Here is a 26465-nt window from a genome sequence, read left to right as displayed (position 1 = left end):
TTTAAACATTAAAGTTTAATTTATATAAATAAAAGGAAATGCACTACTTAAATAATAATTCATCTGGGTCCTCTTGGATAATACAAAACTCTTCCATGGGCGCCTGATCATTTTGAGGCCAGCAACTCTTCTCACATGTGTAAATTAGAATGGTTCCGAATTCCACAGAAAGATCTGAAAAATACAACATAATCAGGATTCCAATAAAGAAAAAGTGTTAGGAGATACACTCAATATTCAGTTTGCTTAGTGAATATAGCCCAGACACTGGAACAAGACTGCTTGGGTTCAAACCCAGCTCTACCACCTAGTGATTTCACCTCTATGATATTATTATGTATTTATCATGATGATAAGATTGCTGTGTGGAGTAAATAAGCTAGTACATACAAGATACTTGGAACAGAGCCTGGCACATCTTGAGTGTTATCTGTAAAGCAGAAAGGTTAAGCAGAAGACGCTAATAGGAAGGAGAAGGATTGCTCAATATCAGGATAACTGATGTTGCCACAGGCAGTGGTTTTACCTTACAAGCTGAAAAAATAATTACTTAAGGCAAAAACAGTGCTCATTAGCACTCAGTCACAATACAGTCACAGTATTCCTATAGAAAGTGACTGCTGATTAAAAAAAAAAAAAAAAAAAACAGATAAGCAAAATATACTTTAAAAATATGGTACTTCCCAGGTGGTCCAGTGGTTAAAACTCTGTGCTTCCACTGCAGGGGGCACAGGTTCAATCCCTGGTCGAGGAACTAAGATCTTGCATCCTGTGTGGTGTGGCCAAATCCAGACTATTTGACGTTGAAGATCATTTTAAAATGTCATACTAACAGAACACTACGTCCAAGAAAGGATACAGGCAAAAAGCAGAAAATAGATAAGAATTTATAGAAATGTATCAATGGATGGAGCCAGGAAAAATGGCATCAAGAGAACATGAGTAATAAGAAAGCCTGTTGATATCAGAATAGGAAAACAGGAGTCAACAGGATGAGTTGAGCAACTGGTTTGGAGCAGCAAAGGAAAAATGTAGGCAGGGCCTCCCTGGTGGCTCAGTGGTAACGAATCTGCCTGCCAATGCAGGGGACATGGGTTCAATCCCCAGGTCAGGAAGATCCCACATGCTGCAGAGCAACTAAGCTGGTGAGGCAACTAAGCCTGTGCTCTAGAGTGTGGGAGCCACAGCTACTGAAGCCCACGTGCTGCAGCTCCTGATGCCCAAGCACCCTAGAGCCCATGCTGCGCAACTGGAGAAGCCACTGCCAAAGAAGCCCTGTATACTGCAACTAGAGAGGAGCCCCCACTTGGCACAACTAGAGAAAAGCCCATGCAGTGACAAAGACCCAGCAAAGCCAAAAATAAATAAATAAAAATTAAAAAAAAAAATGTAGGCAGTTGGGCCTTCCCTGATGGTCCAGTGCTAAGACTCCATGCTCCCAGTGCAAAGGGCCTGGGTTCGATTTCTGGTTGGGGAACTAGATCCCACATGTTACAACTAAAGAGATAGCATGCTGCATACCACAACAAAGATAGAAGATTCTTCATGCTGCAACTAAGACCTGGAGCAGCCAAATAAATAAATACATAAATAAATATATATATATATTAAATGTAGGTGGTGATAATGGAAAGAAAGTCAAAGACAGTCCCAAAAAAGGGTAAAATAGAGCTGATTTTGAAGAAATAACCTGGTGAATTTGAGAAAATTCCCAACTAAAATGCATAACAGGCAGTTTGTAGAGGGCATGAGAAGGCTACAGCCTCAGTAATAGTAACCACCAGGAGAGGAAAGAAGGAGATGCAAAGAATCAGAATAAAATATGAAATAGCTGAGTATTATACATGAACCCAGAGACCTCCCACAGTGGGGACTGAAGGGTAGGGAGGAGAAAGAGGCATATGGAGATCAAAACAGTCCTGTTATACATGTAATGAAAAAACATCAGCAACCACAAGAAACAGAAAAGACAGGTGAAATCTAGTTACAGGTAGAAAGGAAAGGCTTCCAAGAAGTTCAATGAATGCAGAGGGAAAGAGAAAAGATGTTATCATGGAGTTGAGAAGAGAAAGGTGACCCAACCAACTGGTGTTGCTTCTACAGAAAAGCTACAAACTCAACAGAAAAGACATTCAGGGGAATTCTCTGGCAGGCTGGTGGTTAGAACTCCTCACTTTCACTGCCGAGGGTGTGGGTTCAACCCCTGGCTGGGGAACTGAGATCCTGCAAGCCGCACGGCATGGCCAACTTAAAAAGAAAGAAAGAAAACAAGAAAAACTAAATATGCAAGTCCGAAGACCCATCCGATCCCATGATAAACAAAACTGCAAGGGACTTCCCTCGTGGTTCAATGGCTAAGACTCTGCCCTCTCAACAGGAGGCCAGGGTTCAATCCCTGGTCAGGGAACTAGATCCCACATGCCTCAACTAAAAGTTCTCATGATGCAGCTAATGGTCCTGCATGCCACAACAAAAATCGAAGATCTCTCATGCCATACCTAAGACCTAGTGCAGCTAAAATAAGTAAATAAGAATTACAGAACAATGGGACTGTAAGACCTGTTAGTTCACTGACTGGACTTCATGGATAAAGAAAGTTCTATGGTGTCAGTGTTAGTTACAAAGGGTGGAGGGGCATCAGTCCACCCTTAGACTTCCACAAAGCAACATTCAATGCCAAAAGATATCTATATGATCGTGAAAGATCTCAGGGATTTTCAGAAAAATGTACTTCCAGTGAGGCCCAGCCATGGGAGATGACAGGAGGTACCAGATAAAAGGGCTGGTGGGGCCCTCACTATTAGAAGCTGACAGCATGGGGTTCACCAAGTTTTGAAGAAAGAAAGTGGGGCTTAATAACTTTACATATAAGTTGTCCTTCAACTAGAAAGGCAGACTAGTTAGGGCTCACACCTGCGAGCCCTCTTTGAGGCAATTACATGGTGGAATCCAACTAGGAGAGAACAGCATAAAGAATTCACAGGCTAAACAGCTATGAGAATTATGTTTCCAAAATACAGACTGATAACTTTAATAAAGCAAAACTGATACTAAAATATGTGGAGATGGAGTAGGGTAAACATTTCCTTACCTATTAAAGGGTCAAATACAAACTATTTAAAATGGAAATATGAAATGAATATAATTTTCTTAATTTCAGAAGATCTTTTAGAAACTAGGGCCTCTTTTAATAAAGAACCCATTACCTAAAAAGTCCAGCGGCTCCTTCACTTACACTTAATTTTTCTTATGTTAAATTTTCATGAATTTATTCTAGTACTTTAGTATTACTAAATCTTTTCCTTTTTAGAAAAAAAATTTCTAGTCATACATATATTTTAACTTTCTGTCTGCATTTATGTCAAGAATGATGACTGGAATGATCCTACACATGGGCAAATAATGGTGATTTCCAAGGTTTACCAGATATTTACAGAAAATCTTCAATAGAAAACTCAGGGATCAAAACAAGCAGAGAAAAAAAGGTAAACTGCAGGAAATAGAAAATGCAGGAAACAAGTAAAAATTTAAAAAATAGAACACATCCCAAAGATATGAAAGAAGATACTAAACTCATAAAAACAAACCAAAAAAGGGGACCTTATAAAAAGGTTTATATCCTATGAGTCAATGAGATTTATCCCAAGAATGAAAAGATGTTTAAACATACCAAAATCAGTGTAATATGCCACATTAATAGAATCAATAGAATTACATGATATCTCAACTGATGCAGAAAAAAGCATTTGATAAAATTCAAAACCCTGTAGTGATAAAAATCACTCAGTAAATGAGGAATAGAAGGTAAATTCCTCAAACTGAAAAAGGCCATATACATGAAAAACTCACAGTTAACATAATACTCAATGGTGAAAAACTAAAAGCTATTCCCCTAAGACCACGAACAAGACAAGGATCCCCACTTTTGCAACTTATATTCAATGAAGAAGTTCTATACAAAGCGATGGGACAAGAAAAAGAAATAAAAGGCATCCAAATCAGAAAGGAGGAAGTAAAATTATCTCTATTGATCTGATCTTTTTTCCAAGAATGCTTGTTTTTGTCTCTGTACTTACATTTCCACACTAACAGAACAAAATCAAATTATCTGCAACTCAAATATTCTTATTAGAATGATGATAACAGAATCTGACCACAAACATTCAGTTTTTCATCTTGATGTTTTCAAATAAGAATTGTTTAAAACATACGTAGAACTCATCAGTTCCTAGGATAGTTACTAGAAAGTGATGATTTTTCTTTTCTTTTTTTTTTGGTGGCACCTCACGACTAGTGGAACTTCCTTAACTAAGGACTGAACTTGCACTCCCTGCAATGGAAGTGGGGAGTTTTAACCAATGGACCAGGAGGGAAGCCCCTGAAAGTAACAAATTTAAAGAAACTGAAATAGTAGTCTCCCAAATTATTTTAGCTGTTGCTATATTTTGTCCTAGAAATAAGTTACCCCTTTGAAAAATTATACTAAGATCAAACCCTGAAATGCTTTTCAATGAAGTAAAACTTACATGTTATTATAATGTCCATATAGCTAGTGATGTAGATAAAGATAAACAGTGATCTCTTCCTGTGTGTTTTTAGGGCTTCCCTGGTAGCTCAGCTGGTAAAGAATCCGCCTGCAATGCAGGAGACCTGAGTTCAATTCCTGGGTTGAGAAGATCCCCTGGAGAAGGTAAGGGCTACCCACTCCAATGTTCTGACCTGGAGAATTTCAAGGACTGTATAGTCCCTGGGGTTGCAAAGAGTCGGACACGACTAAGCGACTTTCAGTTTCACTTTCTTATGGGTTTAATGCAATTCAAAGAATATGTAAAATGGTCCTGAGAAATCAGGTTAAATTGAAATATAAATTTAAGTTGGGAATATAAAAAGCAAACAATTTTCCTTGCTTTTGATGGTGTACAAGAAGTAGCCCATGTGACAGTGACGTCACATGACAAAGCGTGTTCGTGTTAAGAACACGTTCATCACCACAGAGGAAAGATTTACTGATTATATTGAAATAAAAGAAAAAATGTACATGATGCATCTTAGGTAATTATTGATAAACTGGAAAAAGATAATGTTGACATAAGAAAGCCCATCATCATGAGTGACTCACTCATTATACATGAGTGACTCACTCATTATACATGAGTGAGTCACTCATTATACATGAGTGACTATGGCAGCTGTGCAAAGAGGTAGAAGCCATTATTCCTCAACTGTGTATGATTTTGCCAAATGTGTGCCTTGGTTAGCTTATAATCTTAACAGAGAAAATTTCTGCTCCTAAAATCAAACCACAATAACTTTTAAAATACTGTACAATGGATAAACATGTTTTGTGAATTCAGTATTTTCATGTCTGTTCTAAAAAGTACTTTAAATACACATATGAATACTCAGTGGTTATAAAGATCAAATGTAATCAGTCCCTAGTCCATGTAAAATACTTATATTTAGCAAACAGCAATATGTATGTGTGTATATATATGTACATATATGTACATATATATATATATATATATATATGAAGCTCTAAGTCATCTCAGTGGTGTCCGACTCTTTGCAACTAAGCAAGGATACTGGAGTGGGTTGCCATGCCCTCCTCCAGGGGATCTTCTCAACCCAGGGACTGAACCCAAGTCTCTAGGTCTCCTGCATTGGCAGGTGGGTTCTTAACCATTAGCGCCACCTGGGAAGCCCCATAAAATATATATTAGGAAATACAGATGATCTGATATTATATGTAGAAAATCCTAACGAATCCACAGCAAAAAACTTGGTTCTGAACAGTTTTCTGTTGTTTTTATATTATCCTTAAAGGCTCTGCCCTAGCCTTTATTCTTTCCTTTCTTCTGTGAGTTTTGGTTGGTTGGTCTTCTTTTTCTAGTTCCTTAAGGTAAACAATTAGGTCACTGATTTGTCTTTGTTTTCCACATATGTGTTGACAGCTCTTAAGATGACATGGTTGGGGACTTCCCTGGTAGTCCAGTGGTCAGGATTCCATGTTTCCGCTGCAAGGGGCATAGGTTCCATCCCTGGGCGGGGAACTAAGATCCCACATGCTGCACAGTGCAGCCAAAAAAATAAAGAAATTAAGACCCAGGGATGCCATTCAGAGGATATACCCAAAAACACTAAAAACAGTGACTCAAATGTATCTGTATCCAATGTTACTAGCAGCATTACTCATAGTAGCCAAAAGATGGAAAGTCCCACCACCAAGTTAAAGAATTTAAAAAATCTGTATTATACAGTGAACTCTGTATATCATGAATGAACTATAAAAAGGAAAGAAATTTTGATACATGCTACAACATGAGCCCTGAAGATATTATGATAAATGAAATGAGCCAGACACAAAAGGACAAATATCATATGATTCCACTTATGTCAGGTGTCTAGAATAGGCAAATTCAAAGAGACAGAAATGGACAGAATAGAGGTTACCAGCAACTAGGGGAAGAGAAAATGAGCTGGGGTGGGGGGTGGGGCTCATTCTTTTACGGGAGGGGCAGAGTAGTTAATGAGTACAGACTGATTTTTTTGTTTGGGATAACAAAAAAGTTCTGGGAATAAAATAGTGGTGACAGTTACATAACACTGTGAATATATTTAATATCACTAAATTATACACTTAAAGAAATGGCTAAAATGGTCAATTTTTAAGTACGTGTATTTTATAATACATTTTTCAAAAAATCAGTTATATTTAAACATATTAATACTAGCAGCAAACATCAGAAACTGAAATTTTTTAAATGCCATTTATCATAGCATAAAAAAACATTTAACACATAGACACAAAACTGAAAAAAGATATGCAAGACTCTACACCGAAAAGTATAAGACTCTATTGCAAGAAATTAAAGAGAACCTAAATAAATGGAGAGATATACTAGTTACATGGACTGGAAGACTCAACATTGTTAAGATGTCAATTCTCCTCGATCTGATCCAGAGAACCAACGCAATACCAAACAAAATCCCAGAAAGTCTTTTACTTTTTTAAGAAGTTGAGGAAATAGCAACCCACTCCAGTATTCTTGGCTGCAGAATCCCAAGGACACAGGAGCCTGGCAGGCTGCAATCCATGGGGTCGCAAACAGTCAGACATGACTGAGTGACTGAGCATGCACATATAGAATGGCTAACTTATCGGACAGCTCAGTTAAAGAATTAAGAAATAAAATGCAATTTTTAAAAAACCCACAGAAATGCAAATGATCTGGAAGAGTCAAAATATTTTTGAAAAGGAAGAATAAAGCTGAAAGACTGATACAACCAAGTTACAAATCCAATATTTTGGCCACGTGATAAGAAAAAGTGACTCACTGGAAAAGACCCTGATGCTGGGAAAGACTGAAGGCAAAAGGAGAAGGGAGCGGCAGAGGATGAGATGGTTAGATAACATCATGGACTCAATGGACATGAATCTGAGCAAACTCTGGGAGACAGTGAAGGACATGGGAGCCTGTCATGCTGCAGTCCATGGGGTCGCAAAGGGTCAAACATGACGTAGTGACTAAACAACAACAACAAATCTTACAGAGCTACAGTGGTCAAGATAGTGTGGCACTGGTGTCAAAACAGAAAAACAGATTAATGGAACAGAATGCAGAATAAAGAGTACAGAAACAAATTAACACATATATGGACAACCAATATTCAACAAAGGTAAAAGATACTTGAGCAGAGAAGAAGAGTCTTATCAATAAGTGGTGCTGAAACAACTGGATATTCACATGGAAAAGAAGGAACTTGAACCATACCTTATACCATATATAAAATTTAACTCAAAATGGACATAAATCTAAATGTAAAACTAGAAACAAAACTTGTGTCCTTGGGCTAAGCAATCATTTCTTAGACAAGATATCACAAACATAATTCATATAAGAAAAGATTAATAAATTGTGCTTCAAAATTAAAAACTGTTTTTAAAAGGACAGTTTAGAGAATAAAAAGACAAGTCAGTACTTTATGGAAGGGGGAGAAAAAGGCACTGTTTTCAAGTGGACAAACCTAAAATACCAGCCAACATCAACAATCAATGTTTAAAGAGGCACCCTTGATAAGATGAGTGACAGGAAGAAAATGGCACTTTACCCCACACCCCATGATTTTCTTCTCAATAATCTGTAGTCTCATTCTAATTATGAGAAAAAAAATCAGATGAATCCAAAAGAGGGGCATCTTACAAAATAAGTGACCAGTACCCCCACAAATTGTCAAAGTCATCAAAAACGAGGCAGTCCTGGGATGTCTCTGGTGGTCCAGTGGCTAAGACTCCACACTCACAATGCAGGGGGTCAGGTCTGATCCCTGGTCAGGGAACTAGATCCCACATTCTACAGCTAAAAATCCCACATGCTGCAACAAAGACCTGGTGCAGCCAAATAAATAAATAAATATTTCTTTTAAAAAAATCTTGCTTAAGAAAAATGAGGAAGTCTGAATTTTCATCACAGGCAAGAGACACACTAAGTGATATCCTGGATGGGCTCTTGGATATTAGGTAAAAACTAAGGAAATCTAAATAAACTATGGACTTTAGTTAATAATGTATTAATATTGGCTCATTAATTATAATAAAAGTACTGTATTAGTATAAATTTATTTTAATAAAGGGGAAACGACGTGAGGTATATGGGAATTCTAGGTCCTTATTTCGCAATTTCTCTGTAAATTGAAAGCTTCTAAAGAATAAAGTCTACACTAAAAAAAAAAGAAAAAAAACCCAAAAATAAAAATTGGCAAGCTAGACTTACAGAAAATATTTGTACATTATATACCAGATGAAGGACTTGTATCCAGAATACATACAAAACTCTCAGAATTCAATAAGAAGACAAACTACCCAAATTTTAGAAAGAGAAAATGATTAGAACAGACACTTCACCAGAGAAAATATATAGTGATAAATCAGCACATGAAAATGATGCTCAAAATCATTAGTTATTAGAGAAACGCAAATGAAAACCATGCGATGTCGCTACACACTCATGAGACTGAAATGAACAAGACAGACCGTGTCGAGTATTGCCAAGGAGGTGCAACTCTCATGTACTGTCAGTTGTGATGTAAGTGGCACAGGCTCTTTAGAAAACAAGGTGGCAGTGTCTTAAAAAGTCAAACACACACCTACCACACGATTCAACTGCTTTTCTCCTAGATACTTAATCCAAAAGCCTATGTCCATACAAAGGCCTGTACACAAATGTTCAAAGCAACTTTATTTATACTAGCCCCGAACGGAAGCAACAAATATGTCTCCTAAAAATTATTCTAAGTTCCCAAATTTTCTGTAATGCTTATATTTTATAAGGAAACAAAGATGAAACACTAGGTTTTCATTTTAAAAACTAATCCCAAATTAGTGCCAGAAACCCACAAACTCAAATAAATAAAGGGCCCTTTACCTAAATTAGCACTTCTGAGCATGCTGACCAGTGCTGGCATAAGCTGAAACTCAAATATCCTTCGGGCTCCACAGTAGCTGCAGGCTGGGAGTTCAGTGACTTCTGATGTAGGGCAGGTCAAAAAAAGTGGTTCTCCACTCCAGGAGTACCTAGAATAAGGAGAAAAAGAACGCTGAATTAAGGCCACATACAAGTCACATGTTAACATCCAAGACTACACTTAATCGATTTTGTTTCTTTCTTGGAGAATATCCGGAGCAAAACCAGATAGCAAAGAAAATCAAAGGCCCAGAAAACTAGCTGCAAGGCTGGAAATGATAGCAAGACATCTGAATTCTTATCAATGCTTGATTTAAAGTCTAGATGAAGGCACTAAAGCTAATATTGAACTAAATTTAACTAAAACTGCAACAAAGCCCAGACTCTGCTCAATTGCAGATTGAGACTCAGCTCCCCACAGTTCTGGCCTTACAGAAGAAGGGGTGTGCACCCCTAAGGGATGAGTATCAACTTCAGTATCTATTTTCCTCCAACATACAGTTTCCAGTAAATATTTTTTTAAGTTACTAGATATGCAAAGAAGCAGAAAAAACTAACCCATAAAGAAAATAAATACATGGAGAGCCATAGCCAAAATGATGAACTTTTCAGACACACTTTATGCTTTTAAAAATTTCATTGAAGTATAGTTGATTTACAATGTGTGTTTAACTTCTGCTGTACAGCGAAGTGACTCTTTTTCTTTCTTTTCCATTATGGTTTATCACAGGATACTGATTACAGTTCCCTGTGCCATACAATAGGACCCTCATGGACAATATTTTTAAAACAACCACCAGATTAAATCTCTCACTTCTATCACTCTTGTCATCAATGTACTTTAATATCCGCAGATTTAGTTCTTATTTCATTTTGGAGAAAATATCCTATTTTATCTTTGAGTATTGTTTTGGATCCATTTGTTGAGTTCTCTTCTTTGGACACCTGTTATCTTTATAGCAATTATATTTATCCACCTTCCAAGATGCTGCTGCTGCTGCTAAGTCGCTTCAGTCGTGTCCGACTCTGTGCGACCCCATAGACAGCAGCCCACCAGGCTCCCCCGTCCCTGGGATTCTCCAGGCAAGAACACTGGAGTGGGTTGCCATTTCCTTCTCTAATGCATGAATGTGAAAAGTGAAAGTGAAGTCGCTCAGTTGTGTCCGACTCTCAGCAACCCCATGGACCTCGGCCCACCAGGGTCCTCCGTCCATGGGATTTTCCAGGCAAGAGTACTGGAGTAGGGTGCCATTGCCTTCTCCGACCTTCCAAGATAGCGCCTTCTAATTACTTTGTCTTTTTGTTCAGCATTCATGAGATTTTTGAAACTCTCTTCACATCAGTACTTTGATTTTCAGCCAAGTCGACTACTTCTAAATTTATTAGATACGCAATGTGTGGCTTGATTTCTTTAGCAATTCAACTTCCCTTGGCATCTTATTTTCTCAACTTTGAGCTCTTGGTTTTACTGAACACATTGTCTTACAAAGTTCATCTGTATCTTGAAAACTCTGCTGGGAATTATGTGTTCCTCAGATTATCTTTTCTTCCAGATATGGTTCTTGGCGCATTTTTGTATGCACTATTCACTTCTCTAATTTTACTACCAACAGTATGATTACATGGGTGGCCTGCCACTTTTCAGCTAGTTCAGGCCTCAAGAGGGCAACTCTGTTTAGACCACCAGTTTGCTCCAAAACGTGTGGGTTTTCTTACTGACTTCCTGCCAATCTCACATCAGAGGTCTGTTCTTTTCCCCTTCTCCAAACACATTTTTCATTTCTTGTACTCTTCTGTAGGTGAATCGGGGTGGGGGTAGAGTTCTGTAAGACTCAGTGCAATCTACTAGAACACCTGGGCTTCCTTTTTACTGAGATAGTGTAAAATGTCTTACATGTTGGGGGATTCCACTCTAATGGGCAAGAAATTGCCCTTGACTTCTTTATCATTTCTGTATCGTATCATGGAACCCAACTTTTGCTTCTGAGAGGCAGTTCCTAATTCCCTGTATCTTCACCCGCACCACACCCAGTTGTGTGGCCAAAAGCGCTACAGCAGAAGATACAGATTCTTCTCCTGTTTGCTTCTTTCCAGATTCAACATTATTACCACAATTCTCAGGATGCTGTGGACTTATCAGTGTATCTTCAAGAAGTGAGAGAAGAAGGTTGAATGGCTAGAACTCACACTGAAGGTACAGAAATGTACCTTCCTCTGTGAAAAGAAAGTTAACTATATAAATAAATACATGTGAGGCATCCAGAACTGTATTAGACTTTTAGTGATATCACATCCTGGATTGCCACTTTGAGTTTTATGGTATTAAGTTTCTTTCCTTATTTCAATGCAGATGGAAGGGATTTTCTTTTTAAAGTTTGTTTTTTTCTACTTTATTTTTGGTTGATTTTTACTTTTTATATTCACTGTAACCAGGTATTAGGATAGAGAGACCAAGTGATTTTACTCTGACCACTGTATCTAGACCCATTTTTCCACGTTTTCCCTGTGTTGTCATTTTTATATACTATAACCTGCTGGATATGTCATTTCCTCTGAGAGCCTCTGTGACATCCTATTTAGAATAGTTACGTTTTATTTTCCTCATTTATCACTTGTGGAAATCACACAATGTATCTTTTTATTTTTAAACTCTCTCACTAGAAGGTAAAATCTATAAAAACAAGGACTTTGTGTCATTTTCTGTTGTACCTGCAGCATCTATAACAGCACCTAACATCTGGCGTAGACTCTGTAAATATTAGCTGAATGAATGAACGTGCTCACTGAATCCTTCCAAACATCCTACAAAGTAGGCATTAGGCCCATTTTACAGAAGAGTAAATAGTCATCTGCCCCAAGGCCAAGTCTTCTAAGACCAAAACCAAGGTTCTTTTCATCCCTACCATGTTTGAAAATGTACCGGTATCACAAATACCTACTATATGTAGGTACTATGCTTTGCATGAGAATAACATACTGTCCTCACTGCCAAAGATCATGAATACATAAGTACACCAATACCATTAAGAGATCCTTATAGATCTCTGCTTCCCCAAAACAGCATAGTGGGTTTCAAACAACAGTCAGTATTTATGGATGTTGTACAGAGTATTTTCATCATCACCTCATTTAGTTCCCAGAGGGATCCTAAGAAATAGGTAGTTGTATTATCATCCTCATTTTGGAGACGAGGCACTGAGGATAAGAAAGGTTAAGTGAATTGCCCATGGACCTTCAACTAGAAATGGAAAACCCAGGCCCTGAACTTCCAAGACCTCTTATTCAATATCCTCTGGGCAGTTGTTACTTATTACAAAGTATTATGGCTTCGGTATAAGAAACTTGTAAAGTAGAATGTGCAAGGGAAATAAAACCAAAACTACTATAACAAAGATTTAGTTTCAAAGATGTAAATCAAACTGACAAAGACACACTCTGTAGTCTAAGAACAATCAAGACTCCACCCCCCAAATAACACCCTCCGAAATCCCCATCTCCAGCACTGCATCAACACTCATCCAATTTCACAAGCCAGAAGCTCAAAACCACTTTGTTGCCTTCCAATCTTTTACTCTCATATCCAAGGGTCACCAAGAACTGCCATTATACAAACATCTCCCAAACTCATTCCCTGTTTCCCACATCCTCTGCCTTGATCCAAAACCTTATACCATCTCTCACCTGGATTCCTTGAATCTCGAGTGATCATATCACTCCCCTGGCATCCACTGGCTACAGAATAAAATACAAATTCTTTAGTAAGAAATGGATTGAAAACATACCTAATCCATCCATCTAGACACCAAGTCTGGGGAGTACCCAGTCTGTCAAGGAGGACAACAAGGGTGTGTGTCCTAAAGGAGGTCAAGGTTTGGAGCTGTGGGAGGCAAGAACCAAGCTGTTCTCACTTCAGACACCATGGTGTCCAGCCCACTGGCTTGCCCCTATCCCGCCATGATGCACTTGGCTATCTTTTTCCTTCATCAGTTACTTCTGTGACACAAAGCATCCTTGGCCTTTATCCTACAGGGTATGGGCTAGGGGCTCCAAGTGTGTCTCCCGCATGGTGCCTTTCCTGATGAAACAGGCAAAGGCCCCTGGTCCCTCCTCTGGGTTGCTGGCACACTTGTTCACATCTCCGTTGGGCACCTATCATAGCATATAGTGTCCTGTCTCCTCTGACCAGACCAGGTACTTTTGTGGCCAGCACCAAGAGCGGTTGTTATTGGACCAACTCCAAGCCCAGCACACAATAACTCAGCCCTGGAGGAGGACAGGATCAGTGTGAGCATTGAGTCTCATCAGTGAAGAGGCCCCTCCCAAAGGGTGGTCTCCAACTAAGAATTACTGTCACTACTGAGGGGCTTGAAGGTTTCATAATTTGGGCATGTTTTCAACACAGCATCTCTAGTTGTCATGCCTAATTAAGGAGAAATAAAGTGAATTATCATCAATAAAATTAGGATGCCAAGAATCAAGAGTAAAGTCTGACTTTGTACTCTGGAGTAAAAACTACAGTCGAACAATATGTATCAAGAACCTTTAAACTTCAAAATTTCAATCCTCAATTTCGCTCCTAGAACTAGCTTAGACAGAAATCACTACGACATTCCAGGAGTTGTAAACAGGATGCATACTGCAGAACTAAACTATGCAAAACTGAAACAATCCAGATGGAAACAATCAAACACCCAACAATACTGCCACAAGCAAAGTCAAAAAACAAACAGGCCCAGAAAATAAATCATGATGATTTTAATCATATAAAATTAATCATCATAATCTCGCTAATATATAAAAAGTTCCTAAAAATCAAAAGGAACAAGAACTTATGGAAAAATGGGTAAAGGTTATGAATAGACAATAGGGAGGCCAAAAAGGTTTCTGTAAGATCTTACAGAAAAACCTGAACAAACTTTTGGCCCACCCAACAGAAGTAATTCCACAACACAGAAGAAGATATTCATAAGAAAAAAATCAGGTAATATTATACCAAGATGCCCTTTTTCACCGTGAATTGACAGAAATACAAAAGCATGAACCTCACCCTGCTGGCAAGGCCATCGGAAAACAGGCACTTATAGGTTGCCAGTAGGAATTAAAGATCATATATTGCCAGCAGGAATTAAAAGTCCAATGGGAGAAAACTGGGTGCTAGCAATTAAAACCACAATTGCATAAACCCTTCTGCTAAACTATGCCACTTCAGAAAATGCATCCTAGAGAAATACTTGCTCACTAAAAGTCCATCAACAAGTAAAATGGACATGGGACTACAGTAACTTTTTTTTTTTAATATAGTTCTTAATGTTCTGAAAAGATACAATAATAGATAATAGCACAGTTGAAAAAGCAGGAAACAGAATGTTTCTTGAATGCTTTCTTGTGATTAAAAAAAAAAAGGAAGGTAACATGTGACATTTGCTTTGACATGCATAAAGAAATTACATAAGCACACACAGGAACTACCAACAGTGATGACCTGATAGATATGAATAGTAGGAAAGGAATTATTCCGTTATATTTATACATATATGCACATGTACATACTTCTATGTTTTTGAGTCTTAAAAATGTGTTTTAAATTTAAATTTAAAACAGAAGAGGGGGGCGGGGAGGGAGGCAAAAAATAAAATAAAACAGAAGAAAATCACTTGGAAGAATTTTTAATACATAGGGAAACCCTCAATACCAATGAATGTTTATGAAAAGAGAATAGCTATATTCCATGACCCCAATTCACAACAATAAAAGAATACACACAATACCTACTTACACATATACATCCAGATACGTAAAAAATAACTAAACTTAATACACTAAAATCTTAGCTTCTTGGTTTGGGGAATATTGTAGATTTTGGTTTTCTTGTTCTGTTTTTCTGTGTTTTCCTAACTAACACACATTACTTTTGCATCACCAAGAAAAACAATAAAAGGAAATGTGCATTTACCTTAAAATCTGCTCCTGACAAGCAGCAATTCTCTTCATGAATTTGTAAAACATCTTATCTCCACTTTTAATTACAGTCTTCTCATATTTTTCATCACCATCACTAGACAGACTAAAAAGAAAAGCAGAAAACACTTTTGTATGTCTACATTCAGAGAATTACTGTATTTAGAAGAGTACACAGGGAATTTCCGGGTAATCCACTAGTTAGGACTCCACATTCTCACTGCTGAGGGCCCAGATTGAATCCCTGGTTGCAGAACTAAAATCCTACAAGCTGCTCTGGGCGGCCTAAATAAATAAATAAGTTTTTAAAAAAGAAACAGAGTACACAATTTTAAAAACTTTACCACAGTAAAATATACATACATAACTTAAAAATCATAAGTTTAACACTTTATAACGAATAACAGTAACCCCCTGCCCAACTTTCTCCCAAGCCCTGCTTCTTAGCCATTTTCAACACTGGATAATTATCTGCAATGTAAAAAGTCATCATGGGGCTTCCCTGGTGGTCCCGTGGTTAAGAATCCGCCCTGCAGTGCAGGGGATGCTGGTTCAATCCACGGTCCAGGAAGATTCCCCCATATCTCATGACAACTAAGCCCATGCACCACAACTACTGAGCCCAGACTCTAGAGTCCCAGCTCTGCAATAAGAGAAGCCACTGCAATGCGAAGCCTGCACGTTACAAATAGAGAGTAGCCCCGACTCGTCGCAACTAGAGAAAGCCTGTGCACAGCAACAAAGACTCAGGGCAGCCAAAAATAAAACAAATAAATAAACAAAATAAAAAGTCATATACCCACCGGCTCTTGTCATGTCTTTCTCCATTATGGAGTATTTTCAAACACCAACACGCCTGTAGGTGTGTCAGACCTGAAAAAGTTCTGCCTGAAAAAGTATCCCCAGTTTTGAGGATAAAACCAAAGAGTACCAACTCTGGAAGCCTCCTGATCAAACCACCTCTCAAACTCAACAGCACACACACTCACCTTTGGGAAAGCAGCTGTTCCATATCAACTCCTTCTCTCTGCTGATACTCCCTCAGAAGGCTCTGAGCATGGTCCAGACTGATGAAGTCCGTGTAGTCATCCTCATCGACGACACAGATGTAATAGGGCAGGAACTGCGGCACCGCAGGAGGCAAGGCCGGCCCTCCCCCAGGAGGTGCAGGAGGAGCAACACCTGGGACAGTATCCTGCAGGCGGAGGTCCTGGAGCTGGGAGGTCCAGTCTCTGTCCCTGGCATTGCTCGAATCATTTCCAAACTCCGAGACAGGCTGCAGTGGAGACGCTTCCTCACTGTCACTTCCCCAGTCATCTGCACCTTCACACCAATCCTCAGCTGTGAGGCCATTTTCCTGTTTCTGGAAATATACCCAGCGAATGAGGTTCAAGCACACTGTTCCCTTGGCTTCCTGAGCCACCTAATCCTTCACCTTCCTGAAGGAACCTTACATCTGCCCCTCCCACTCCAGCACCTCATGGTTTACTCAAAAGCATGTTGGAGGTGAGGAATGTTGTGTTTCCTTTTCAGGGGCACTGTGGCAGATATACTATGGTGGTTTCTTCAACACCGCTTTCAGTTGTGCTTCATATACTACAGAAGCTGGTAAGAAAGAACTACATTTCCCAGACTCCTAAGCAGCTAGGGTTCTAGATATGGTCAGGGGGTCCGCTCGTAAGGAACACTAGAGAGACAAACTTGACAGAATGAAGTAGAAAGAGTGACCATGAAGCAAAAGGCAGCTGGTATGTAGATGGAGACAGAGCAAGGCTCTGGAGTCAACAGTTCTGACAAGGGCAACTTCATCAGAATACATCTGGGCTTCCAGACTGCATGAGGGGTGTCATGGCAGCTCCCTGACAGGACAGTTCTGAGGTGTAGTTCTGCTGGTCACTCCTGGAGTAATTTCCTCCAGCCTATCTAGTAAGATAAGGAAAAACTTAACTTTAAATCAGTCTCAGCTATAAAAAGTCAAAACGCTTTTCTATTATCTGCAATTGAACCCCAAGAAATATAGGCAAACACCACCTTTTTATTCCTATTATTGCTAGCACAATGCTTCGCACACATTAAGAACTCAGTGAATATATAAAGCAACATTTATTGGGAAAGAAAAGCTGGATTTTGTTCTGCAGTCCTATCTTTGCAGGCAGTCCATGGGGTCGCAAAGAGACACGATTTAGCGACTAAACAACAATATGATAGTCACAACTGCGTTACCTGAGCGTCCTGAGTCTCTTTCTCTCTCATCTGCAGGCACTGGGAGCGGAACACCTTCCAACTTCATAGTAAAGAAAAACCGCGGTGAGGACTGCATCGCCAACTGCCGGAGGGCTGGCCAGTCCCCTCCCGGTGCAGCTGGCGCGGCCGCCGCTCCCGCCCACTCGACATAAATCCTGTGGGCAGCTCAGCTACTTCCCCGCCTACCTGCGCGCCCCGCCGCTACCGCACTCAGGGCGAGGGCAAGCGAACACGTGCAGGAGTCGATGAAAAGGAGAGCCTTCCAGCGGGCAGTACACCTGCACCACGAGGGCAAGCGGTTGCCGGCACAGTTCACACACCGGCCTCGGAGCTGCCACGGCGGGCAGGGCGTCCTGAGGACAAGGAAGGCGCTCAGACCCTGACTTTGTCCAGGGACCTCGCCCACTCCCTCACCCCGTAGCCCAACACCAGCTCCAGCCGACCCCGGCTCCCGCGCCCCACCTCACCGGAACGCCGCCCAGCTTGCTTGCGGTCCAGGCGCTCGGCCCCGTGGGACGGCCGTGCACTGCAGCATCTCGAAGCCCGAGCAGCACGGGTTTCCGAACAGCCGCCATGACGACCGGGAGAACAAGTGAAGAGGCGGGCTACGGCAGCCGAGAGGGTGCGCCTCTCTGCGCATGCGCTTCGCTGACGCCTGTGGGACAGCCCCGCCCCTCCTAGACCTTCTGGGAGATGTAATTTGGAGTTCTAATATGACCAACCTAGATAGCATATTCAAAAGTAGAGACATTATTCTGCCAACAAAGGTTCGTCTAGTCAAGGCTATGGTTTTTCCAGTGGTCATGTATGGATGTGAGAGTTGGACTGTGAGCGCCGAAGAATTGATGCTTTTGAACTGTGGTGCTGGAGAAGACTCTTTGAGAGTCCCTTGGACTGCAAGGAAATCGGTCCTGGGTGTTCTTTGGAAGGAATGATGCTAAAGCTGAAACTCCAATACTTTGGCACCTCATGCGAAGAGTTGACTCATTGGAAAAGACTGATACTGGGAGGAATTGGGGGCAGGAGGAGAAGGGGATGACAGAGGATGAGATGGCTGGATGGCATCACCGACTCGATGGACGTGAGTTTGAGTGAAGTCTGGGAGTTGGTGATGGACAGGGAGGCCTGGCGTGCTGTGATTCATGGGGCCGCAAAGAGTCGGATACGACTGAGCGACTGAACTGAAATTTAATATCCTGGATTCCAGATGTTTTTTTTTCCCCTGGTAATGCGCCGCGAAAGGAAGTAGGTACCATCTACTGTGAGGTATCTTGCCGAGAAGTTTTATCTAAAATCAGGGGGGACTTCCCTGGCGGTCCGGTGGCTCTGACTCCGAGCTTCCAATGTAGTGGGCGGGGTTCGATCCCTGGTAGATTCCACTTGCCCAAGGGGCAGCCCCCCCAAAAATTGGAGGGGAATAGCACTCTCCTAAACAACCCCCCACCCCACCCCACCCCCGGAAAAAATAAAAAAAGAGGGTCCTAAATTTTTAGAGAAAAAATGTATAAAGTATTAGTCGTTCAGTCGTGTCTCTTTGCGACCCATGAACTGTAGCCCACCAGGCTCCTCTGTCCATGGAACACTCCAGGCAAGAATATTGCAATGGGTTGCCATTTCCTTCTCCAGGGGATCTTCCTGACCCAGGGATCAAAGCCCGGTCTCCTGCATTGCAGGCAGATTCTTTATCATCTGAGCCACCAGAGAAGCCCACATTTTTTAGACACATTGAAATGCCTATACTGTAGATGAAATGATGTATCTGAGGGTTGGTAGTGATGGGAGGGGTCCGTAGATGAAATAAAATTGGCCCTGGATTGATAATTGTTCGAGTTTGGTGTGAGGCACAGGGTGGTCTGTTATGCTATTTGAATTTTATATGTTCGAGTTTTTCCGTAATAAAAATTTTAAGATGCCTGTAGCACACCCAGGGGAATTTTAAAAAGGTAGTGCTAAGTGAAAGAAGCTAGATACAAAAGGCCACATTCTGGAAAAGGTACCTTTGTAGTCAAATCGATGCTTGCCAGAGAGTCTGGGTTTAGGGGGCAGAGATTGACCACAAAAGGATGCCAGAACTTGAGGTGATGAAAATGCTATAGATCTCACTTGTGCTGGCTACATGACTGGATAGAATTGTCAGAACTGTACACCAAAGATGAATTTTACTATATGTAAATTACACCTCAATAAATTGGACTTAAAAAAAGCATGTTGCAGAAGTACTATTTCAGGCTTTGTACTGTGGTGTGTAAAAAAATAAAAAAGACACAGGTGCCTCCTTTTGTTTGACTCCAGCCCCAGCAAGGACTTGGAGCTGAAACCTGGTTTACTCCTGGTTTATTACTGCCAATCTGATGGCTTTACAGGTACTATGAAGTCCAATCTTGCTGTTCTCATCATGTCTATCCAAAATGGTTGGATGACTTGGTAGATACTTGTTATTTCAGCTAAATGTTTCCCAGGATACATTTCTAAATTACTGCAATAAGAAACAAACTTCAAAATTCTTCCTGGGGATTTCTGTGGTGGTCCAGTGTTTAAGACTCTGTGCTTCCACTGCAGGAGGCACGAGTCCAGTCCCTGGTCAGGGAACTAAGATCCATATGCCCCCCCCGCCAAAAAAAATTTTTTTAAGTCTTCTTATTCTTGCTAACATAGCAAGATCTCCTCCAGCAAAAGGCCACAGTCTGGAAAAGGTAAACTTTTGTCATCAAATTGATGGTTGCCAGTTACTGAGCTCTCTCCAATGTCATCTGATTATATCATAACACTACCTATTACAGCCTCTCCATCAACGTGTGATCACAGCATGAAGGCTTATTACTTAAGAGGAATTTTTAATATGTGAATTACTACTGCATTCCAGAATTCCAGAAGCAGTTTAAAAGCAATCTGACACTGGCATTATTGTGAAGTCCTTGGGAAGAGTCCTTGCATGTGTGAGACTTGGAAGTGTCTGACTTAATTCATGATTTTGTAGGGTTTGGGCCTCCTGACAAACTCACAGCAATCATCAAATGATGATACAGTTGGTATTTGAGGAAATACAGAATGAAGATGTTGAACACTGTTTCAGTCTCACCCAAAGAGCTGTTTGTGATGGTTAATTTTACATGTCAACTTAACCGGGCTAAAGAATGGCCAGATAGCTGGTAAAAACATATTTTCTCTGTCTGTGAGGGTGCTTCAGAAGAGAATAGCACTTGAATTGGTAGACTGAATAAAGATCTGCCCTCTATAATGTGAGTGGGCATTCTCCAGTCTACTGGGAGCTCAAAGAGAGCAAAACGAAGGAGAAAAGATGAATTTTCTCTCCTTCTTGAGCCAGGACAACCGTCTTCTTCTGCCCTTGCACATCAGAGCTCCTGGCTCTCAAGCCTTCAGACTCTGGACCTTAACATCAGTGGCCTCTTCGTTTTCATGCCTTCAGGGTCAAACTGAATTATGCCCCTGGCTTTCCTGAGTCTCCAGCTTGTAGACAGCATATTGTGGGATTTCTCAGCCTCCATAATCATGTAAGCCTCCTCCCATAAGAAATCTCCTTGTTCACCTATATAGAAATATACAGACACATCCTATTGGTTCTGCTCCTCTGGAGAACTCATATACTATTCAAGACTCGCAACAACTGGCAGCCACAGAGTGGACGCTGTAAGAGATTACAGTGGCAGTGATGAGCAAAACCAGGTAGGGCCAAGGGACATGTGGCCAACTGGTGTTTTCCAGGTCCTCTTCCTCCTGACACGAGACGGCAGCTGGCCTAGAACTCAGGGGTCTCACTGCTACAAGATCCTTTGTGTGAAACCAAGTCGGCCTGAGACAGTCTGCCACCAGAATTTTCCTCTCTGCAAGTTTTTTGTGTGTGCTTGCTCTTTTGTAACAGAGGAAGTGCCTTTGCTGGGACTGTAGCTCACTTTTCATCAGCTGTATTAAGAAAGGAGGTGGGTTAGCAGGGGTTTCAACAGAGCTTGAGTGTTGAAGAGCCTCTATCACTTCTGCAAAAGTGGGAAGAGAAGTGGACATTCACTCTGGGAATAAAAAAAGAATCTCATTTCACCAATAGGAAGATGAGAAGTGGTGACAATTTCTATTATTTTAGGTGGACATTTGCACCTACATGGTCACTCTACAATCAGGGTATTCCTTCCTTCCATGGGTGCAGTTTGTCCTGACTTCTCCCTATTTGGAGGAAGGAATATGACCAAGCCAGTTCAGTTCAGTCACTCAGTCGTGTCAGACTCTTTACGACCCCATGAATTGCAGCACGCCAGGCCTCCCTGTCCATCACCAACTCCCAGAGTTCACTCAAACTCACGTCCATCGAGTCGGTGATGTCATCCAGCCATCTCATCCTCTGTCATCCCCTTCTCCTCCTGCCCCCAATTCCTCCCAGCATCAGTCTTTTCCAATGAGTCAGCTCTTCACAGGACAACTCAAATCCAGGCAGCCCAGAAGATGGGGTCAAGGCCACCCTGATGACAGGGTCGAGGGCAGCAGGGCCTTATGAGGGGCAGTAGTTTTCCTGGTTGAGATCATTCTGTGTCATAGTCTAGGGTGTACATCTGGAAAGCTCAGCCTCTAGCCTGCCCATTGGTTCTGCTCATCATTTTTTTAAAAACCTTAACTTATTTTTGGCTAATTTATTTTGGGCTTCCCTTGTGGCTCAGCTGGTGAAGAATCTGCCTGCAATGCAGGCACCTGGGTTCAATCCCTGGGTTGGAAAGATCCCCTGGAGAAGGGAAAGGCTACTCACTCCAGTATTCTGGCCTGGAGAATTCCATGGACTGTATAGTCCATGGGGTCACAAAAAGTCGGACATGACTGAGCGACTTGCACTTTACTTCACTTCATTTTTGGCTCTGCTGGATCTTCGTTGCCACTCCAAGTCTTTCTCCAGTTGCAGTGAGCTGGGGCTACTCTTTAGTGATGCACGGGCTTCTTCTTGAGGTGGTTTCTGCTGTTGGGCACAGGCTCTAGGGCGCTCAGGCTCAGTAGTTGTGGCTCCTGGGCTCTAGAGTTTAGACTCAGTAGTTGTGGTGCATGGGCTTAGTTGCCCCGTGGCATGTGGAATCTTTCTGGACCAGGGACTGAACCCATGTCCCCTGCATTGGCAGGCAGATTTTTAACCACTGGACAACATGGAAAGTCCCATCAATTCTTTAAATGAAATTCCTTTTCAGCTAAGTTGGCCAGAAGTATTATTTAATCTTGAATAGAAGTACCTTAAATAGAAGATAAAAGAGCAGTTTGTTCAAAATTCCTTTTTTTTCAATGTCTACCTTATCAAAGGAAAGAATTACTTGAGCACCTGGCCAGGAGTTAGCAGTCACTCTTGATCTGGGCCAGGAATCCACCCAAAAGAGACAAAATCTCACTGTGGTTTTAAAAACCGTTCAGCAAATACTGTAAGCCTCACCCTGAGCAGTGTAAGAAGACAGAGGAGAGATCCAGCTGCAGAGGCCAAGCTGCCCTCGAGACATGGACAGTGCTCCGCTGCACCCACTCTCTTCTCAAGGGACCATCTTCCAGTGTGGATCTGCTCACCAATTACAGTCAAGCCTCAGTCAAGGCAACCACTCTTCCTACTGGGCACCTTGACTTCTGCAGAGAGCCCATCTCACGACAAAGAGGCTAAGCCCATGACCTCCCTTGTGACATCTTTATTTTTCTTCCTGGTACATGAACAATAAACATAGATGAGAAAAATCAGTTGCACTGAAACACTTCAGCCAACTGTAGAACAGAGAGGGTGTGGACACTGAGAGGGCAGGGGTGGCAATTCCAGACCAGCTTCCCTCAAAGGGCTCATGGTCCAAGCCCAAAACCAGAGGGTGCTCTGGGCAGGACCGTGCAGTGCAGACTCTGGGCAGGCAGACAAGAAGGACCAGTCACAACAGGGACTGCTGCTGGGCACGAGTTTATTAGCTTCTGGCCTCTCGCTCCTGCTTGATGAAGTTGATCAGCCCATTGGTGGAAGAATCGTGAGAAGTCACTGGGCTGCTCCCGTCAAGCTCAGGTTCAATTTTCTTAGCCAGCTGCTTTCCCAGCTCCACTCTGCAGGGAGAGGAGAAAGAAGGGTATGAGGAGGCTTCCAGCATTACTAGGGAAATCCACAAGCCAACTAACCTTTGGTAGGCATTCCCTACCCTCCTCTTGAGCCAGCAACTCACCCCCACTGGTCAAAGCTGTTGATGTCCCAGATGATGCCCTGAACGAAGATCTTGTGCTCATACATGGCTGTGGAAGGGGGTACATGTTGAGGGAAGCACGTTAGGGTTCCCCCAGCCCACTCAGACCTACCCCAAGCTGAGACCATCCCCGCTTACTCACCAATCAAGGCTCCAAGAATGAATGGCGTGAGTTTGGTGAACACTATAGAGTTGGTCGGGCGATTTCCTTCAAAGACCTTCAGAAAACACCCACGAATGTCCCCCAGTTAGTCATGGTCCCCAGCTCTTCAGAAGGGAAGCACACCCTGCCCAAGGCTGGGGTGGGCAGGTCCGTGAGGACAGCGCCCCCTACTGTGCAGGACAGGACAGTGCTCCCCGGCCACGGCCACACGACTTTATCCTTCCAACTCCAGGATGCCACCCCAAAGCCCACTCCAAGAGAAGCACTGACCTTGTGAGGCAACAGCTTCTCAAAGTCCTCTGGACTCCTTCCAGCAGCCTGTAGCTCCTTCCGGGCCTCCTCTGTCGACTTCCCCCTCATCAGGGCCTCAGTCTGGGCCAAGAAGTTGGCCAGGAGGATCTGATGAGACATCAAGTACCATCGTGATGAGAGAGACATCAAGTACCACCGTGAAGCACGTGTGAGCTTCAGGCAGACAGATGAGACTGCCTGGCACTGCCCAGTCAGGGTTAGTCTCAACAGTTGGGGTTAGCCCGACTGCCTCCGACTCTAGAGCTTATTTGGAACAAGCGGGGACAATAGAGCACATCCAAGGACACCAGAAACTAGCTAATGACAATAAGTACCCTTCAGGGACTATACTACTTGCTGAGGGCCCTTTTAAGAACTTTACCAATGTCTACCTTTTAAGACCATGACGGGCAGAGGCATCATCTCTCTTTTCTAGCTGAGCCTCAGTTTCTTCAAGTCAACAGCACTGAATCCCAGCCAGAGGGACAGAGGGGAAGAATCAGAATTCAAACCCAGGACACCGAATCCAAAGCTTGTGTCCACAGTAACCTGTGCTACTCTGCACACCCGAGATAAGGCAGGAGCAGTCCTCTTCAAGGACCCTTGTCTGGAGTGGGGTGGTTTTCCCCTTGCTGTCATGGCAGACAAGATCTTAAATCCCTGATCTTTGTCCCCTGCTGTTAATGCCTGTGTACACAGCATGGCAAAAGGGATTTGGTAGAGAGAGGGATTTGGAGCTAAGGTTACAGACCTTAAGATAAGGAGATTATCTGGGTGGGCCCAATGTAATCACATGGCCCTTAAAAATAACAGAAGGGGAAGGCAAGTGAGTCATCCTCTGACATGCAACTAAAGAGGCAGGACAGAACTGAAGCATCAGAGGGACTCAGCCCACCCCTGCTGGTTCTGAGACCAAGAGCCAAAAGGGTTTCTAGAAGTTGAGCATGGCTCCCAGCTGTCAACAAAGAAACCGGACCTTGGTCCTACAACCATAGGGAAATGGTAAAACTCAACATTCCAAAAACAAAGATCATGGCATCTGGTCCTGTCACTTCATGGCAAATAGATGGGGAAACCGTGGAAACAGTGAGAATTTTATTTTGGGGGGCTCCACAATCACTGCAGATGGTGACTGCAGCCATGAAATTAAAAGACGCTTGCTCCTTGGAAGAAAAGCTATGACCGACCTAGAGAGCATATTAAAAAGCAGAGACATTATTTTGTTGACAAAACTCCATCTAGTCAAAGCTATGGTTTTTCCAGTAGTCATGTATGGATGTGAGAGTTGGACTATAAAGAAAGCTGAGCACTGAAGAACTGATGCTTTTGAACTGTGGTGTTAGAGAAAACTCTTGAGAGTCCCTTGGACTGCAAGATCAAACCAGTCAATCTTAAAGGAAATAAATCCTGAATATTCATTGGAAGGACTGATGCTGAAGCTGAAACTCATACTTTGGTGACCTGATGCGAAGAACTGACTTCTTGGAAAAGACCCTGATGCTGGGAAAGACTGAACGCAGGAGAAGGGGATGACAGGATGAGATGGTTGGATGGCATTACCGACTTGATGGACTAGAGTTTGAGCAAGCTCCGGGAGTTGTTGAGGAACAGGGAAGCCTGGTGTGCTACAGTCCATGGAGGTCACAAAGAATCGGACACGACTCAGCGAATGAACTGATAGGGAAATGGATTCTGCCAACAATCTGAATGAATGATGAAAAGGCTGCCCCCGAGAGCCTCCAAAAAGGAACATAGTCCTGTGGACACCCTGACTTCAGCCTGAGACCCTGAGCAGAGACCCAGCAAGCGTGATGGACTGGGGCCCAAAGAAACCAAGACAATAAATGAGTGTTGTTTTTAAGCCACTAAGCTTGTGGTGACAGGAACAGAAAACTAGTCGCTGCTGACTAACGCAGCAGTCTTAAGAGGTCTGGGTGTGATGTGAATCTAAGACAGCTGAAAAGGGTCAGGAAGAGTGTTTTTACCTTGTGATGCAAACCGTTCCTTATGGGGTGCTGGCTCTGGACCGGGATGAGGAAGTCGCAGGGTATCATCTTGGTACCTGTGAAGGGTACGGCGCTCACTCAGGTACCTACCCCCGCCATGGGAGCCACCCATATGGTCTCCAGGGGAACCCTCATCTGATGGAGGGGGCTCTGC

At 42.2% G+C, this 26465-nt stretch overlaps 2 protein-coding genes across 3 annotated transcripts in view; both read right to left on the bottom strand.

Moving 5' to 3' along the window:
• On the bottom strand, positions 1 to 19013 carry PDCD2L (programmed cell death 2 like). Of its 2 annotated transcripts, XM_086351785.1 has the most exons (7): positions 18134 to 19013; positions 17853 to 18019; positions 17646 to 17706; positions 16412 to 16785; positions 15418 to 15528; positions 9426 to 9574; positions 1 to 174 (listed from the first exon to the last, which is right to left on the bottom strand). In XM_086351785.1, exons 1-7 carry the CDS (start codon positions 18239 to 18241, stop codon positions 44 to 46), a joined length of 1101 nt encoding a protein of 366 aa, XP_086207911.1. In that variant the 5' UTR covers positions 18242 to 19013; the 3' UTR covers positions 1 to 43. The 2 variants fall into 2 exon arrangements, 1 of the variants encoding a protein (XP_086207911.1); XR_015145760.1 differs by lacking the exon at positions 17646 to 17706.
• A 4295-nt stretch (positions 19014 to 23308) lies between these two features.
• The window catches only part of GPI (glucose-6-phosphate isomerase), a 28307-nt gene continuing 25150 nt past the window's right edge, over positions 23309 to 26465 (bottom strand). Inside the window, exons 14-18 of the mRNA XM_086351784.1 lie at positions 26291 to 26367; positions 24285 to 24413; positions 23994 to 24069; positions 23834 to 23900; positions 23309 to 23717 (exon numbers count right to left, since the gene is read on the bottom strand). Coding sequence (XP_086207910.1) covers positions 23585 to 23717; positions 23834 to 23900; positions 23994 to 24069; positions 24285 to 24413; positions 26291 to 26367 — 482 coding nt within the window. The 3' untranslated portion in view covers positions 23309 to 23584. The remainder of the gene's footprint in view (positions 23718 to 23833; positions 23901 to 23993; positions 24070 to 24284; positions 24414 to 26290; positions 26368 to 26465) is intronic.

Source organism: Bos grunniens, chromosome 18 (genome assembly GCF_055505025.1).
Source record: "Bos grunniens cultivar Pamir isolate PY7600 chromosome 18, Bosgru_T2T1.0, whole genome shotgun sequence".
Classification (NCBI taxonomy): domain Eukaryota; kingdom Metazoa; phylum Chordata; class Mammalia; order Artiodactyla; family Bovidae; genus Bos; species Bos grunniens.
The sequence above is the reverse complement of the archived record's forward strand: the minus strand, read 5'-3'. Positions and strand labels throughout refer to the sequence as shown.

Excerpts from the sequence above, each read along its gene's own strand:
- PDCD2L (XM_086351785.1), bottom strand. The coding sequence starts at position 18,241 with ATGGCGGCTGTTCGGAAACCCGTGCTGCTCGGGCTTCGAGATGCTGCA. Across the intron at positions 18,020-18,133 it reads GCAAGCTGGGCGGCGTTCCG|GACGCCCTGCCCGCCGTGGC; the intron begins GTGAGGTGGGGC and ends CCTTGTCCTCAG. Across the intron at positions 9,575-15,417 it reads TGTCAGGAGCAGATTTTAAG|GTACTCCTGGAGTGGAGAAC; the intron begins GTAAATGCACAT and ends TCCTTATTCTAG.